We start from the raw sequence: 14,048 nt of genomic DNA on the forward strand, positions 1-14,048 counted from the left end.
AACCCCCCCCCCCCCCCCCCTTTCTCTATCCTGCACTATATGTGAATGAGTGACTGGTTGGGCAGCAGGGCAGTGTGATGGTGGTGACTTCAGATGGCTAGCAGTGATGTGACCCGTTCTGTCTTCATCTTTAGGTGGGTGATTCTTCACCCTCATCCAAGAAATTATCACCTGTCAGTCAATAAATTTTTATTGGAATAGTTTTTTTCTGTCTTTATGAAATATAAGTTTCTGTGGTTGATACTATATTTTGCCAGTTTGGTGTTGGCAGCTAACACTGCTCAGGCTTCGTCCGTAGTTACTGTGCTGCTTTAGCCACACTAACAGCCATCAGCCCATTGCTATGACACTGCAGATATTCATGGCCCCAGACCTCATATCCTCTTAACTTTGGTTGACAAAGGCTACTGACTTTTGTGATCCCTTGCCTTTTCTCGTCTCTCACTGGCAGGTTAAAATTTTCCCCCTTTTTTGAAATATGTCAGCATACTGTAACTACTAAATGGATTGGCATAAAATATCTTCCAGACATTCATGGTTCCCAGACAGTGTCTTCTGTTGATGGTTATTTCTTAACTTTTCCACTAGCACCATCATCATGCACTAAATTATATTTTTTATTGCCAAAAAAATGGTTAAACTAATAACATTTGTCTCTGCCTTACTGTTCAATTAACAAAAGTTAACGTGTTTAACCAAGTTAAACTGACACAAGTAAACCTGAAGACAAGTAATTCTCATTGTATAGGCTATTATGGGTCTCAAGGCAAAACAGTCTATATAAAAAGCTGATAGCAACACAATATACGGCAGAGGCACAACAAAATACAGCATTTTCTGTCGCTGCAGTGTTTTTCAGTCAGTTGCAAAATGGGCATTGATTTGTGTCTTGTGTGTTTATGTATGTCTGTGTTAACTGTTTAGTTTTTACATGCCAGTAACCAGTTTCTTCCTGCACTGTAAGGTGACCATTGACTTGGAGCTGCACCTTGCCAAGAGGACTAAGCTGAGACCCTCCAGAGCTCTTGTTGCCCACTATGACATCTACCTCTACAGGGTGCCCAGGTCCAAACCCTGAGTCCCCAGGTGGCCCTGTTCCAAAACTGTTAACGGCTCCAGTGGAGCAACGGGCGACATACTGCATTTGGGAGATGTTCTGTGTCCTCCTTCTCTTCCTTGTTTTATCTGCAGAGCCATCAGTACTCACTTGCTGCCAATCTCCATGCTCAGCGAGCTTCAGTGATTGACATCATGGATTCTCAGCCCGCACACTCTCTGAAGAACTGCTCCTCTTATAGCTCCTGTTCCTGGCTTTCATCTTGAAATGGTAGCAATTGGTTGGGATTCAGGAAATGCTCTTATTCAAAAAAAAATTTCACACAAATTTCAGTGGACTTTTGCTTCTACAGTTTGGCAATGTTGAAACAGAAAACTGGAACATATTATGGAGGTGAAAGGAAAGTGAATAATGTGGGGGTACAACCTGGACAGGTCGCCAGTCTATCACAGGGCTGATGCTTAGAGACAAACAACCCCACACACACACACACACACACACACACACACACACTCCTACGGGTGTATGTCTTTGGGCTATGGGAGGAAGGCGGTGTACCCAGAGAGAATGCAGGCACAGGGAGAACATGCAAACTCCACACAGAAAGGCACCGGGTTTGAGCCCCAGCAGACCCTTCCTACTGTGAGGCAACAGTGCTAACCACTGCACCACCATGCCACCCCCTATTTTGGTGTGACAGATGTAAACTTGCATGGGTTCCTCTCAAAATGTGATGTGAAGTGATGTGATCCACAGAAACAGATGTAAATATTCTATCATGTGACCTGCAGGTCTCCCCTGTTTGAGACTAAAGTGTAGATTTAATGGATTTACAGTCTTGATGATATAAAGATGCTGGGGAATTACACACTGCCATCTGCTGATCCTAAGAAATTATCAGATGCTAATTTTCTCCCATTTTGCAAGTGTTTTATCTCACTGTTCTGTATGAGCCACAAGTGTAAAATGGATGACTAACACAAGCCAGAATAACCCCTGAGAATGATGGATTACAATATTATGTATTATACCTTTGAAAAATATATGCATATTGATAATACTCATCACTGATATTTGTGGAACAGAAACTAGAAATTCCACATAAGCGCATCAGAAAAAAAATGTGAGTTTGAGTATTTTTGGATAAGTATGTTTTAAGCCACTTGGAAAGTAAAAACTAGATTATCATGTTTGTGTATAAAAAGAAGAGACATGAAACTGTCCCTGTGCCTGGTTGTCTTGGTGCACCTGTAACGCCGTCCAGAGGGGAGGAGTTCAAACAGATTGTGTCCAGGGTGTGAGGGGTCTGCAGTGATCCTCTCCGCCCTCCTTTTGACCCGTGAGGTGTACAGGTGCTCCATGGAGGGCAGGCTCACACCAGCGACCTTTTCTGCAGTCCTGACTGTCCGCTGAAGTCTGTACTTGTCCTGTTTGGTTGCTGAGCCAAACCAGACAGTGATGGAGGTGCAGAGAACAGACTCCATGATTCCTCTGTAGAACTGTTGGTTGGTTGATGATTCCCAACTATCCTCTGGCAAATATTCCTTTGTTAAATTTGAAAAGGTTAAACTCAAAGAATATATGAAATAACTTGCAAAGAGGTGATGCTTGCAAAAAATGGTATATCACTCTAAATATAAAATTACAATATATAAAAAAATGCCCTTTTGGGGCTGTCAGTCTCTCTTGAGCTATGTTTGGATGAAAAACTGTGTAAATTTAAAGAAAAATCTGAATTATAGTGGAACAGTGATAAGGAGTGCGAGCATAACTTCCACCACCATGCTGCCTCCTACTACTGGTGTGCCCTGTCGCTACTGTGAGTCACTAACACAGTTCTACCTGCAGAGGGCAGTGTCTGCAGCTCAATAAGGATTGAAATACAACGAAGAAGGTGCCAAGGGCTGGTAAAGATCGTCTGTTTCGATGCCTGTCACCGTGGAGACAATTTTGTCACAGATCTGATGTTGTTGTTTCACTAACAAATACTCATGAAGAGCGTAAGATTTTTTGTCGTACATAGTTGAGTAAAATTCATGCGAATTATTTTTGGAGCGCAAGATTATATGCAGTACTAAGCCGCTGCTAAAGGTTGTCCGTTTTCGAAAGGTCTTTTCCACCACCATAAATTGGGTGCAGAGAAAGAGTTCCTGTATAATTGTTACTCTTCGTTGGGAGCATGCTACTTGTTATTAGCACAGCAGCTAGCAGAGAAAACGCTTCCAAGCTTTTGTTTTTTTGTTCCAAGTAGAATTACTGACGTTACTTTTAACCCCTGAATTCATAAGACAGTCCTTTAGGGTTACTTATGCAATAACTCATATTTTGTAACATTATTTCCTCTCGCTTAGAAGTTGTTTAGTTTATCTTATTTACAATTGCTGGTAAGGTTAGCTATGTATACAGAACTCAACAGTATCCTGAACACCACCCCTGACAGTTTCACGCAGGTAATAATTTTTTACATTTTTTATTTTAGGCAAAGTGATATGGGATGTACCAGTTACATGTCATTGATCCTAACGTCAGTATGTCTGAGTTCCTGTATGTGCAGCAAACTTGAGCTGCTATGTAGCGAGCAAATTTTACATCCTTATTTTCTAATGCCATGTTTGTAACCATGTCCAAACCAACAGGGAGAGTTTATCTTGGTCTCAGACAGGCAGAGTGATGCCTCTTTCCTCATGCACCACTTCCTATCCTTTTACCTACGAGGTGAGTTGTAACACCCGTCAGCGTGTTCTCAAAATAAGGCAAGGCAAAGAAAATGTATTTATATAACGCTGGCACGTTTTCACACACTGAGGCAATTCATAGTACTTTACATAATCCATAACGTTACATACATAAAAACATTATGCACGGTAAAATAGTAGAAGAAAAGGAAATACTAATTAAAAAAAGATAACTAAAATGTTCAAATAAAAGACAATTAAAGTCATTGGAAAATAATATAAAATGGTTTTAAAATGGTTGGGGGTTATGTCAAATCTCTGTTCTAAGGGGGTGCTGGGTCCAGGTGTGAGCAGCATAATGGATAAAAGTTACTTCACCATGTTTAGCCTGAACCCTTGGCACCACTACCTGACCAGTCTCTGCAGATCTGAGACACCTGCCAGGAATTGTACTCAGCAAACACATCCCTGATACATATATTTAAATAAGGGCAAGTCAAAAACAGCTTATGTCCTTTATTTCTGTTTCAGCGCGCTGCAAAGTGTGTTTTCTGGGCTTGGTGCAGTCCTTCAGTCACTACAATGCAGTTGGTCAGAGGCTGGTAAGTCTCCACTGACATGTCACGCTGTGTTTCAGTATGCATACAGTTTACTATAGGAAGTAAAATATTTCTTATATGTAATTTAACTCCGTTCTGATTATAACTGAATAAAAATCCTAAAAAAAATAATGTGTTAAAACAATTTATGTGATTCTGATACTTTGATAATTGGCAGTAGGTCTGACATTGTCATGAAAAAACAATACGTTTTAGCACCTGGCTGTTATAGTATGTCTTTATTTGGGTGTGTACACACTAAATAATGGCAGGAAATGTATCTCTGTAAATCTGTGTGTATGTGTTCTCAGGGTGTAAGTCTAGTACAGGCAAAGGAGAAAGGTCAGCTGATTTTCTTTGAGGGACTGAAGGAGTCGCTGTCGGTTTTGATTTCACAAGAATCCAACACAAAAAGTCAGGCCATTGACTTCCTCAGGTAAATAAATTAAAAGAATTTCTTTTCTTTCTTATTATGTTATGTTTTTTCCACATTGTTTCATTAACACATTTGTTTTTGTTTTACCTGTGCACATTTATATTTTATCATTGTCTGTCAGTGTAATGGTTGTATTACTAATCTAACAATTTGTATACTATTCCTGAGTTTGTTTTTTTTAAGTTTTCCTCATACAAAATGCAATTTTGTTCCCCCACATTTCTAGACTTTTACACCTCTGTAGTAAATCCTTTAGTAAAAAATGCAATGCTTTTTTTGCGGTCTGACATCTTTCCTGCCTGCCTGTCTGTCACTATCTCCATCTCACTCATGGCTCAATCTTCAGGGATCCTTCTGTCGGCCTGCGGAGTTTGTACGAGTTTGTCCGTTGCACTGTAAGCAGCAGCTCTGGCGGTGGGGAGAAAGGGGCAGATGGGGCAGAGGAGTGGGGACCCCCGGTGCTGCTGGTGGATGACCTCAGTGTACTGCTGAGTTTGGGCGTGACCGTTGGAACCGTGCTGGACTTCAGCCACTACTGCCGAGCCACAGTCTGCTCTCAGCTACAGGTCAGTCTTGTCTTAAAACATCCTTTCAATACAAACTGTATGTCTTCCTAACATGTATTAACTAACGAGCACTGACTTGCAGTATATTCAGTAAGTGTGTTAGGACAAACAGGATAACTACTGAACAGTTCTCATAAAAATGAGTCGCTTTGACTGTGAGTGCAGGGGAACATGGTGATGCTGACGCGCTGTGATGGGGAAGAAGAAGCGGATGACGGAGATGATGAAGGCTCAGAGAGGCTCCATAGGGGCCTGACTCACCAGTGTAGCCTTACTCTTCATGTACAGGGTCTCCCAACTGGCTACTGTAGGGACATACATGGACAGGTGTGTGCTTGTGTCCCTGTGCTCCTATGGTGTTTTTTTTATTCTGATACATTTCCAGCACTACACAGATGTGCTATACTATAAAGATCCATTGGAATTTCTTCAACATAAAACTTGCAGGTATCCTTGCATACATGAATACTAGACTTGAGAACACGACTAATGATTATTTTCAGTACTGATTGTTTTCTAGATTAATCTTTTGGTCTCCAAAATGTCAGACCACCAAAGCTGAAGCTGACAAAGTACTGGTTTTGTTTATTAACATGGGGCAGCTGTGGTTCAGGAATTTAAGTGGGTTATCCCCTAATCACCGCTTTGGCCGCTCGATCCCCTGCTTCTCCAGTTCACGTCAAAACGCTGAACCTCAAGTTACTCCCGGTGGCCTTGTATGACATCTCTGCTACAGACTAATTATCCGTTGATTGACTAATCAATGAACTGTCTAATCATTTCAGCTATATTAAATAAAATGCATTTCAATGTTTCTCAAATGATGATAACTGAAAATGATTTAATAACATCGATCTAACTGTGATGGGGCAACTTCATTTGGCAAAATTTTGATGAAAGAAGTATTGCTAACTGAATGACATGACAGTAGTACAAAAATGATTGTACATTAAACGTGGCAGGAGGTGAAGAAAAGCTTGCATTTAAATAAGATATTGAAACAAACATAAAAAAAATGAAATGTTTGTTGTTTTCAGGTGGAAGTGTGTTGGAGGAGGAGACAAGGTGATGGGCAGCACACACAGAAGAAACTATTTCAGTACAAGGTCCATGATAAAGGAGCCTCCTTCTTTGCTCGTGGGACATCCAGCGCTGTTCTCTAGTTGAACCTTTCCATGTCTTTCTTAGCCTTTTGTCTCTCATATGTGACACTGACTCTTATATTTTAATATCACCAGACGATACTGGTGGTTTCCAGTGTCAACAACCTGGTCTGGACCTTATACTGTGCAGAAGAAGGACACTGTCATCCTGCCAGCTGAATCACTGAGTTGTTGCCAATTTGTCAGATTTTTTTTTTCAACATTTCAAATAAAAGTGAAAACAAAACGGCCCTTCATTCTGGTTATCAGGCTGGTCCGCTGAACTGTTGACTACAGACTTGTAGCCTACTATTGTCTGTATTGGTTGCGTGGATTAATTATTTTTTGTATATTGACGGTGTGTTTTGCATGCAGACATTTATGTTTAGTGAACACAATATGGACAGTGGACTGGTTGATAAAGTGAAGAAACAAATAATGCACAATGATAAATGTTTATTTGCCCAAGGAAATACTTCTTGAGTAAATAAGATGATTATTTTCACCAAGAATCGTGTTTCGGCTTTATAGAGCTGCAAGGTAACCAGATGTTCTAATAATAGAAACAGTGGGAAATGTGTTTATCGTCGGTGCCAACAGTAGGGGTCGCTCGGTCCTCGCTGGTTGTGTTGGGTGAGAGGTCGAAGTGGAGAGGTCTCTGGGATTTGACAACCAGTGGAGCTGAAACGTCGTTTCTGCGTGTTAGCGTCAGATTGAAGTCATGCAAGTTACTCTTAGGCAGATTTTCAAAACAAAGGAATACTAAAGTTACTCTGGTTGCTGGCTGAGTTTACCCAGGAGGATCTGAGCAACAGCGGCATTTGGGGATCTGTGAAGTTTGTCAAGGTAAGTGTGAATTGTTGAGCTAAAACCTTCTATATACAGCCGTTAGCATTAGCTTTGTGGTTGTAGAAATCATAAGAGATGTTCAGTTGTCTAATTACGCCATAATGTTAGCTGCCGAGCGTTGTTATGGTCAGCAAGTTGCAGTTACCGAGCCCACACTCACCAGTTTCGTTTTGTAAAATCAGATATGATCAGTACATCTTGTTAGATGTACAAGGTACCTCTTAACGTTGTTAGTCACTGTGCCAAACAAGCCAAATTTAGCGTTAATTTGATATGTGTAGAGCTATTAGTTACCAATTTCGCGTTGTTAGTCAGGTTTTGGTACCAACAAACTAGCCTTTCAAGACATGTATTACCCAATTTTTGCTTTTCTATGTAATTTGTAAAATATATTTTTTGGTTGTGAACCGTGTTCACTGAGGATCTATGTTAGCTAGCGTTAATCGCTTGCTAGTAATATCATCTCTTAGCTTGGTACTATCACAAGTTACTGAAGAGGTAATTAAATCATTTGGGTGTGACTTATACTTGAGCATGTATGTTTAAGAAGTTTTGGCCTTGAACATAAGAAATTGTGTATTGCATAAATCTGGTCTTGTGGTTTTTGAAGTGCTGTGGTTAAAGTGGACTGTTTTATGCGAAAGATCTCACACACTCAGGTAGCTAACGTTAGCAAGCTAACAATTAGAGGGCTTATTTGGTTTAACTTCTTCAGCTCATTAATTGTGTTTACATAAGATCCTTATGTGGTTGTTAGTGCTTACGATAATTCCAACTGATACAAAACGATCTTAAAATAAGTGTTGGATAATAAAAGTTGGAAATACCCTGAAAGGAGCAGGTAACGTTAGCTAGCTGTTTTCATTAGCAACTTGACAGCAGGTTTCCTGCAGGTCCCTGGAAGGGATTCAGTTATGAAAACACATTACCCCACTCAAGGCAAATGGCATGTTTGTGTTATTTACCAATGTTTATACGCCTTTTCATGTCGATCTGGCTTTTGGTTTATTGATGTTTTGTGCTAAATGATGTAAACATACTGAATGTCTGCCAATGGGTACATCTGCCATTATTAATGATACTCATGCTTTGTAACCTTAAGTTCGCGTGTTCCACTTTTTAATCTCGCAAAAAACGTTTATAAAAGTAAAACTACACTTAATTTATTTGAGGACTATCCTAGAACCTTGTCTGGGACCCCTAATGTTAGAGTTCCCTGGCCCCTATTGTGGGGGCCGCTGCGCTAGCTTGTTCCTGGCAGGTGATGTTGCGACACGGTTGCATCATCTCCAGTATCCCAGCAGGTGGTTATTGTCTTGTGAGTTGCATTTTCAATATTTTGGCTATTTTAATGTGCTGCTCTAAATTGTAAAGGCAGGTACATGTGTTGGAAAAAGATAACTTCTAAAACTTTACCGAGTGTCATTCTTTTAATGATATGGGCATGAGAACCTGCAGATATAATTATTTAAAAATATCAAGATTCAGTATGTTGTAATTTCCTTTCTCTTTCCACCATTGGCATAACATCGTGGTTACTGATTGACAGGATGTTTCCCTTTTTCATCATCAGCCCTGGTTATAAAAGGCTGGCATCATCCACATCCAGCTTGTCTCTATATTTACAACAGGGCTGATGGGTTTCACTGATCAGAGGAGCAAGCTTCCACATTATGCCACTATTGTACCGAGTGTTGATGCCGCAGGCGTGCTATGGAGAGTGGACTCAGCATAAATCTCCCTGGAATGTATGTGGACACTGGTATAGCTTTTGACTTGCAGTAATTCATGTTTACACGTAGATGAGGAGTGTAAATGCATTGATACTGAAAGTTGATGATGATGCCTTTGGAGTGTGTAAACCCTGGAGAGACCTTCAAACTGGGCATTTTAAGAAGTATTGAAAAGAGGTAAGCTCGTGTTCTTTCTCTCATTTCAGTGTAGGGTTGTTCTGAGTGAACTGTCTTAGTTTTAAACCGTTTTTTAAAGGTCATCTATAAACTCAGCCATTTTGTTGCACACAGTATGCGACTTATTAAATCTGCCTTAATATGCAAGCCACATTCTTAAGCTGCTGAGACCTACAGCGATCTCCCTAGTTGAATTTGCACTTTCAGTGTGAAACAGTCATTTAGCTGTGTTTTTGCACTTTAGTGTGCTGGGTTTTTATGTAGGAGGCATATAAGCTGTTCATTGTTAGACTGATTGTTGCCTAGCACGTACGCACAAAAGCAGTGTGTTTGTTAGTTGAAATGTTTTTGACGTTGTCATGAAGATTTATTTGTGGTTTGTTGGGTTTAAGTAAAATGTCATTTTATTCCCTGGGCATTGTTTTGGAAAACCTGAAGACTGGATGGTTTTTGTGGGGATATACCAGCTACAATCGCTGGTCACCTGCCAAAGTGGCTGAAGGCCTGTGCCTATTGTTCATTGTTATGAAGTTTTAGCTTTAAAATATCACTCAGACTTGCCATGTGAATGTGTCAGTGTGCTACAATGTAAGATGTGAACAGAGGAAGAGAGAAGCAGTGGGAGTAGCCATAGGCTCTGAGCCCTGCATGTTGAATTTCCGAACAGCTCAACTCTGGATTAGTTCATGGCCATGGCCAAATCTGGCCTTGCTTTAACCTCTAGAGTCCCTGCGTCCTCATATGAGGACCAAAAATGCATATGAAACCAAAGCTCAGGACTCTAGAGGTTAATGCGCAGTGAACTGGACAGGTAGTTGAGAGATGGAGGCATTCACTGAAAGTTTTCCCTTGCAAGCCATTGAGCAGGACCAGAGCCTGGCTGAGAGTCAACCTGCCTTCAAATCAGAGAACAGAAAGGCTTTGCTTCAGAGTCCTCTTTTAACCTTTGCAGAACTCATTGTGTGAACTTGTCAGGACGTTGCTGTGTTTACTGTATAATGTATTTAAAGCATCAGATCAAGGGACTCCTGAGGCAAATTCCTCCCAGGGAATATTTCCGTTCCTCCTTGGGGGACGGGCCGAGCAGTCACAAACTCTGCCTGAATCAAGAAGGGAGCATAATGTTAACCACAAGTCATTGCTCAAGCTCAAAAAATCCAGTGCTGCTGCTTTTAGGGGACATAAACAGCCTCAAACCAGAGCGGTAACCTGGTCTGCCATTAGAAGGTAGGGTCTCAGAACCATGCAAGACTTGTATGATGGTTGCAGCGTGGTAACGGATAATGTGACAGAGCTTGGTTATTGTGTTTTGACATGGTTAATAAATAATATGGTGCTGCCTATGGATACTATGTGAGAAGCTGAATCAAAAGAGAGTTTGTAAGGATTTGGAGAATGAGCTGCTATACAAATTCAAAATAGGTGTGTGTGCATGTGCTATGGCAGCCAGTTCAACATTGTAATAGAGCATTGTGTAACTACAAACACTGATAAGCAGCACTGATCTTTCCTGATAAGTAAACAGACGAGAGCTGAGATTGGGCAGAGAAGTCAACAGGAGATTTAGTAGGTACCGGAAACTGACAGATGAGTCTGTTTGAAGTGGGGTGATCCACCCCAAAAGCAAAGATTTCCTCCACTTGTGTTGACATTAAATCAGCGTTCAGTCACGCAGAGGCAGTTATTGCTTATCTCTGTAAATTTATTGGGTCAATATGAACATAGTCCAAATGAATGATTTTAACAATTGTATTTTGCTTGAGTTTGATGCATATTGTAATTACAATAGTAAGAAATATTGATTTATATGTGATTTTTGTGAACACCTGAGTAATATTCTTAACATTGTGAAACTGATTCGAGCTGAAACATTAAGGCAGTTTATTAACTAGTTGATCAAAAAAACATATTCGTCAATGTTTTTTCCAACAACACTGCCACTCATTTACCAATTCCATCTTCAAAAGGGTGAATGTTTGATGGTTTTCTTTATCATAAATGACTGATGATCAGATAAAACAAGCGATTTGAACAAATCTGGGGCCCTGGAAAAAATAACATGCATTCTTAGGCTGCAGCCACAAAATCAGTAATGAAGGCCAAGTGTGGTCAATATTGTTCAGAGTGTCCTGTTCTAAAATGTATCTACTTTTACCATTTGGTTTAATGACTTTATAGCTGTGTAAATAATAAATACTACTGTCTTCTACCTTGGCCACCTTTTCCCTTTGAGTTTTTTTTTTTAACCTGAATGGAAGTGGAATTTACCCACTGTCCTATAACAAAAGCCTGTTATCATGGAGCCTGGTGGCTGTTTACTTTTTTAGCTAGGTGCGATCAATGAGACATACATCAGTTTGATTCAGTGCCGCTGCTCAGGCGGAGTTGCATGTTTTCCACAGTGGGGAATGTATCCAAACCTTTTTCACTTCTGAATGAGCTGTGTGTTTAAGTGCTGTCTACCATGTGACCCCCGTATGAGAGGAGTATGTAACAAATTATGTGTTCAGGACAGAGCAGCCTTGTAAGAGCTGGGTGTTGTGTTTGAGTGTGTCTGTGGTGATGTACCACAGCACATACCTAGTTTGGATACAAGAAGGATATTTACAGTATGAAGCCTTGGACTACAGTTTAGTTTTCACATATGTTTTTATTTGAAATGCCAAATGTACTGGGTGCAGCTTCTCAGAAGTGAGGTTTTTGTACTTGCCTGTTTTAATACTTTTGTTTATGAACGGTTAGTTGGACTAAAACTGTTTAAAGACTTCATAATGACTCTGAAAACATGAAAATGGTATTTTTGCTTGAAAAAGGGCTTGAAAGATGTATTTTTTTTTTATTCAGGTTCTCCTCCTCCTCCTCCAACAGATCCCTGGATGCCCCGCGGTGCACCGTTCTCAGCCGGCCACTGCTTTACAATGGCCGGGAGTTGACCCTACCAACCAGGATGACGCTGCGTGAGCGGCTGAGGGAGAGGATCTCAGCGGCCTTCTACCGCCATGGGCTGCTATGTGCCTCCTACCCAGTACCCATCATCCTCTTCACCTCTGTCAGCATCCTCACTTGCTGGTATGCGTCTCTGTCTGGAATGTTATGCTAAGTTACTATGCTTTGCAGCATTAGTAGAATTGCTGTGTCCAATGATGCCTGACAGGGTATGTCTCTGAAACAGTCCATCATTCGCATCAGCTTCATGCAGTGATGGGGCTTTATTTGAACTTTGCAAACTCACTATTTGTTAGTTAGCAACAAAACTTGTTATATAAAGTTGAAACCTTGTTGTTTTGAACAAACAGATACTCATGGGCATGTAAAAATCTACTGCTGGCATGAACGAAAAATAGTCTGTATGTATGTATAGTATGTCTGTATAGCTCGGCCAAACCTTTCACCTATTATTTAAACTTTCTAGTTTAATGTCTGCTGTCTACAGACATCTACAGCTTTCAGTCCTGTAAGTAACTGTGACGACTCGATTCATTCATGGACTCCCCTCTTGTATCGAGCTGTGATGTTTGGCCTGTGAGCATGTAAAGCTTGTGCGAGGTGGCGTTTGTTAAAGACTGATAAAAACAAGCACATTTCTCATTGAAAGTATGAAGCAAGCCATGCAACATACTGTTGAGAAGGCCTCAGCTGCAAGGCTATATTTTCTGTTGTTATCATAGTTACAAATGTCAGTGGGACTTTGAAGAAGGTTTTCTTAATTTTTGGAACATAATCCTGAAGTTACAGTTTCACTTCGGGTTTATCTGTTGCACTTTACCCTTGTGCAGATGAGTGCAACCTTATGAGGTTACTATTATACCAACGTTTAAGCACTATTGATGTTTCCCCTCTTTCACTGTGGCTGTTGGGAACAAGTAAACAATTGTGTTTAGACAGCATGTTGTTTAAATTTGTTCTTTTCTAGGAGAACTTGCAACCCTGTGTACCTGCTGTGACTCTAAGCTTTACAGCTGTTTTTCAAGCCTATAATAAAACCGGCCAGCATTTGATACCCGAAAGGTAGATTTTCTTTGGTGACAGCAGTGATGGTGTTTGGATGGATATATGACTGTAGACCTCTGAATGGTGCCTGCTTCTTCATTAAAACACGAGGGAAAAGTGATCTTGTAATCCAATGCAGGCAGACTGAATTGTAGAGAAAGTAATGGGACAGAGGAGACAAGTAACTGGCCATCTGCAAACACATAACAGCCCCCCCCGCTGACAAACATTCACTCAACACACAGACACATGTACTCTTGCTAAATCACCAGTCAGAAGAAAGGTCAGAGAGTTGATGCGGCCTCTTCAGGAAAAGCACTGTAACACAGTCTTAGCAGTCTGAACACACACATGCACCTACTGTGCACTGTCGTTGTAGCACCTTACAGCATGGGCGTTGACCAAATGGTCAACTGACCACCACCCGAGGTGAAGCAAAAGAAAAGAGCATGACAACGGGGATGCTACAGGCAGGACTAGAGCAGAGGGCTGTGAGAAAATAGCCCTGTGAGAATGGGAGGCCTGTCCCTCCATCTGCCTGTCAGGAGGGGGCTGTCACAGCACAAAAGAGGTCTTTGTGAAGTTACAGTGACCTTGGAGAGAAGGGGGGGAGGGTTCTATCAAACTGACAAGCACTTTTTTTTTTTAAAAATTGGGTTATAACTAATATTTTTACAAGAGAACCCAGTAACCATACATGAGGAGGTTGTTAATGCCTTGGACTCGGCTTTCTCAGCTGCTCCTCAGTTTTGGAAACAAAGACGCTCACATGCAGTTAATACATACAGAAATAGTACTGAAATAGCAAAGATTTGATCTCAGAC

At 40.8% G+C, this 14,048-nt stretch overlaps 3 protein-coding genes across 13 annotated transcripts in view; all 3 read left to right on the plus strand.

The window, feature by feature from the left end:
• The window catches only part of LOC109968951 (SWI/SNF complex subunit SMARCC1-like), a 103,173-nt gene extending 101,850 nt beyond the window's left edge, over positions 1-1,323 (plus strand). Inside the window, 2 exon segments of the mRNA XM_020615553.1 lie at positions 925-1,057; positions 1,192-1,323. Of these exon segments, the coding sequence (XP_020471209.1) occupies positions 925-1,057; positions 1,192-1,323 (265 nt within the window).
• Positions 1,324-2,868: 1,545 nt separating this feature from the next.
• elp6 (elongator acetyltransferase complex subunit 6) lies at positions 2,869-7,099 on the plus strand. 3 transcript variants are annotated; one of them, XM_020615527.1, is made up of 7 exons: positions 2,869-3,057; positions 3,694-3,772; positions 4,264-4,334; positions 4,643-4,767; positions 5,114-5,333; positions 5,499-5,660; positions 6,371-7,099. In XM_020615527.1, exons 1-7 carry the CDS (start codon positions 3,049-3,051, stop codon positions 6,494-6,496), a joined length of 792 nt encoding a protein of 263 aa, XP_020471183.1. In that variant the 5' UTR covers positions 2,869-3,048; the 3' UTR covers positions 6,497-7,099. The 3 variants fall into 3 exon arrangements, with proteins under 3 accessions (XP_020471183.1, XP_020471182.1, XP_020471181.1); XM_020615526.1 differs by having other exon boundaries at positions 2,872-3,507; XM_020615525.1 differs by lacking the exons at positions 2,869-3,057; positions 3,694-3,772 and adding an exon at positions 4,069-4,181.
• A 60-nt stretch (positions 7,100-7,159) lies between these two features.
• scap (SREBF chaperone) overlaps positions 7,160-14,048 on the plus strand; it is a 36,881-nt gene continuing 29,992 nt past the window's right edge. Inside the window, exons 1-2 of one of the 9 annotated variants that reach the window (XM_020615519.1) lie at positions 7,160-7,321; positions 12,079-12,303. In XM_020615519.1, the coding sequence (XP_020471175.1) occupies positions 12,182-12,303 (122 nt within the window). In that variant the 5' untranslated portion in view covers positions 7,160-7,321; positions 12,079-12,181. Of the gene's footprint in view, positions 7,322-7,806; positions 7,823-9,112; positions 9,235-10,348; positions 10,462-11,906; positions 11,972-12,078; positions 12,304-14,048 lie in introns of those variants that run through there. The other 8 variants (XM_020615517.1, XM_020615521.1, XM_020615524.1 and 5 more) reach the window with 8 other exon arrangements.

This window comes from Monopterus albus, unplaced genomic scaffold, assembly GCF_001952655.1.
Source record: "Monopterus albus unplaced genomic scaffold, M_albus_1.0 scaffold166.1, whole genome shotgun sequence".
NCBI lineage: Eukaryota > Metazoa > Chordata > Actinopteri > Synbranchiformes > Synbranchidae > Monopterus > Monopterus albus.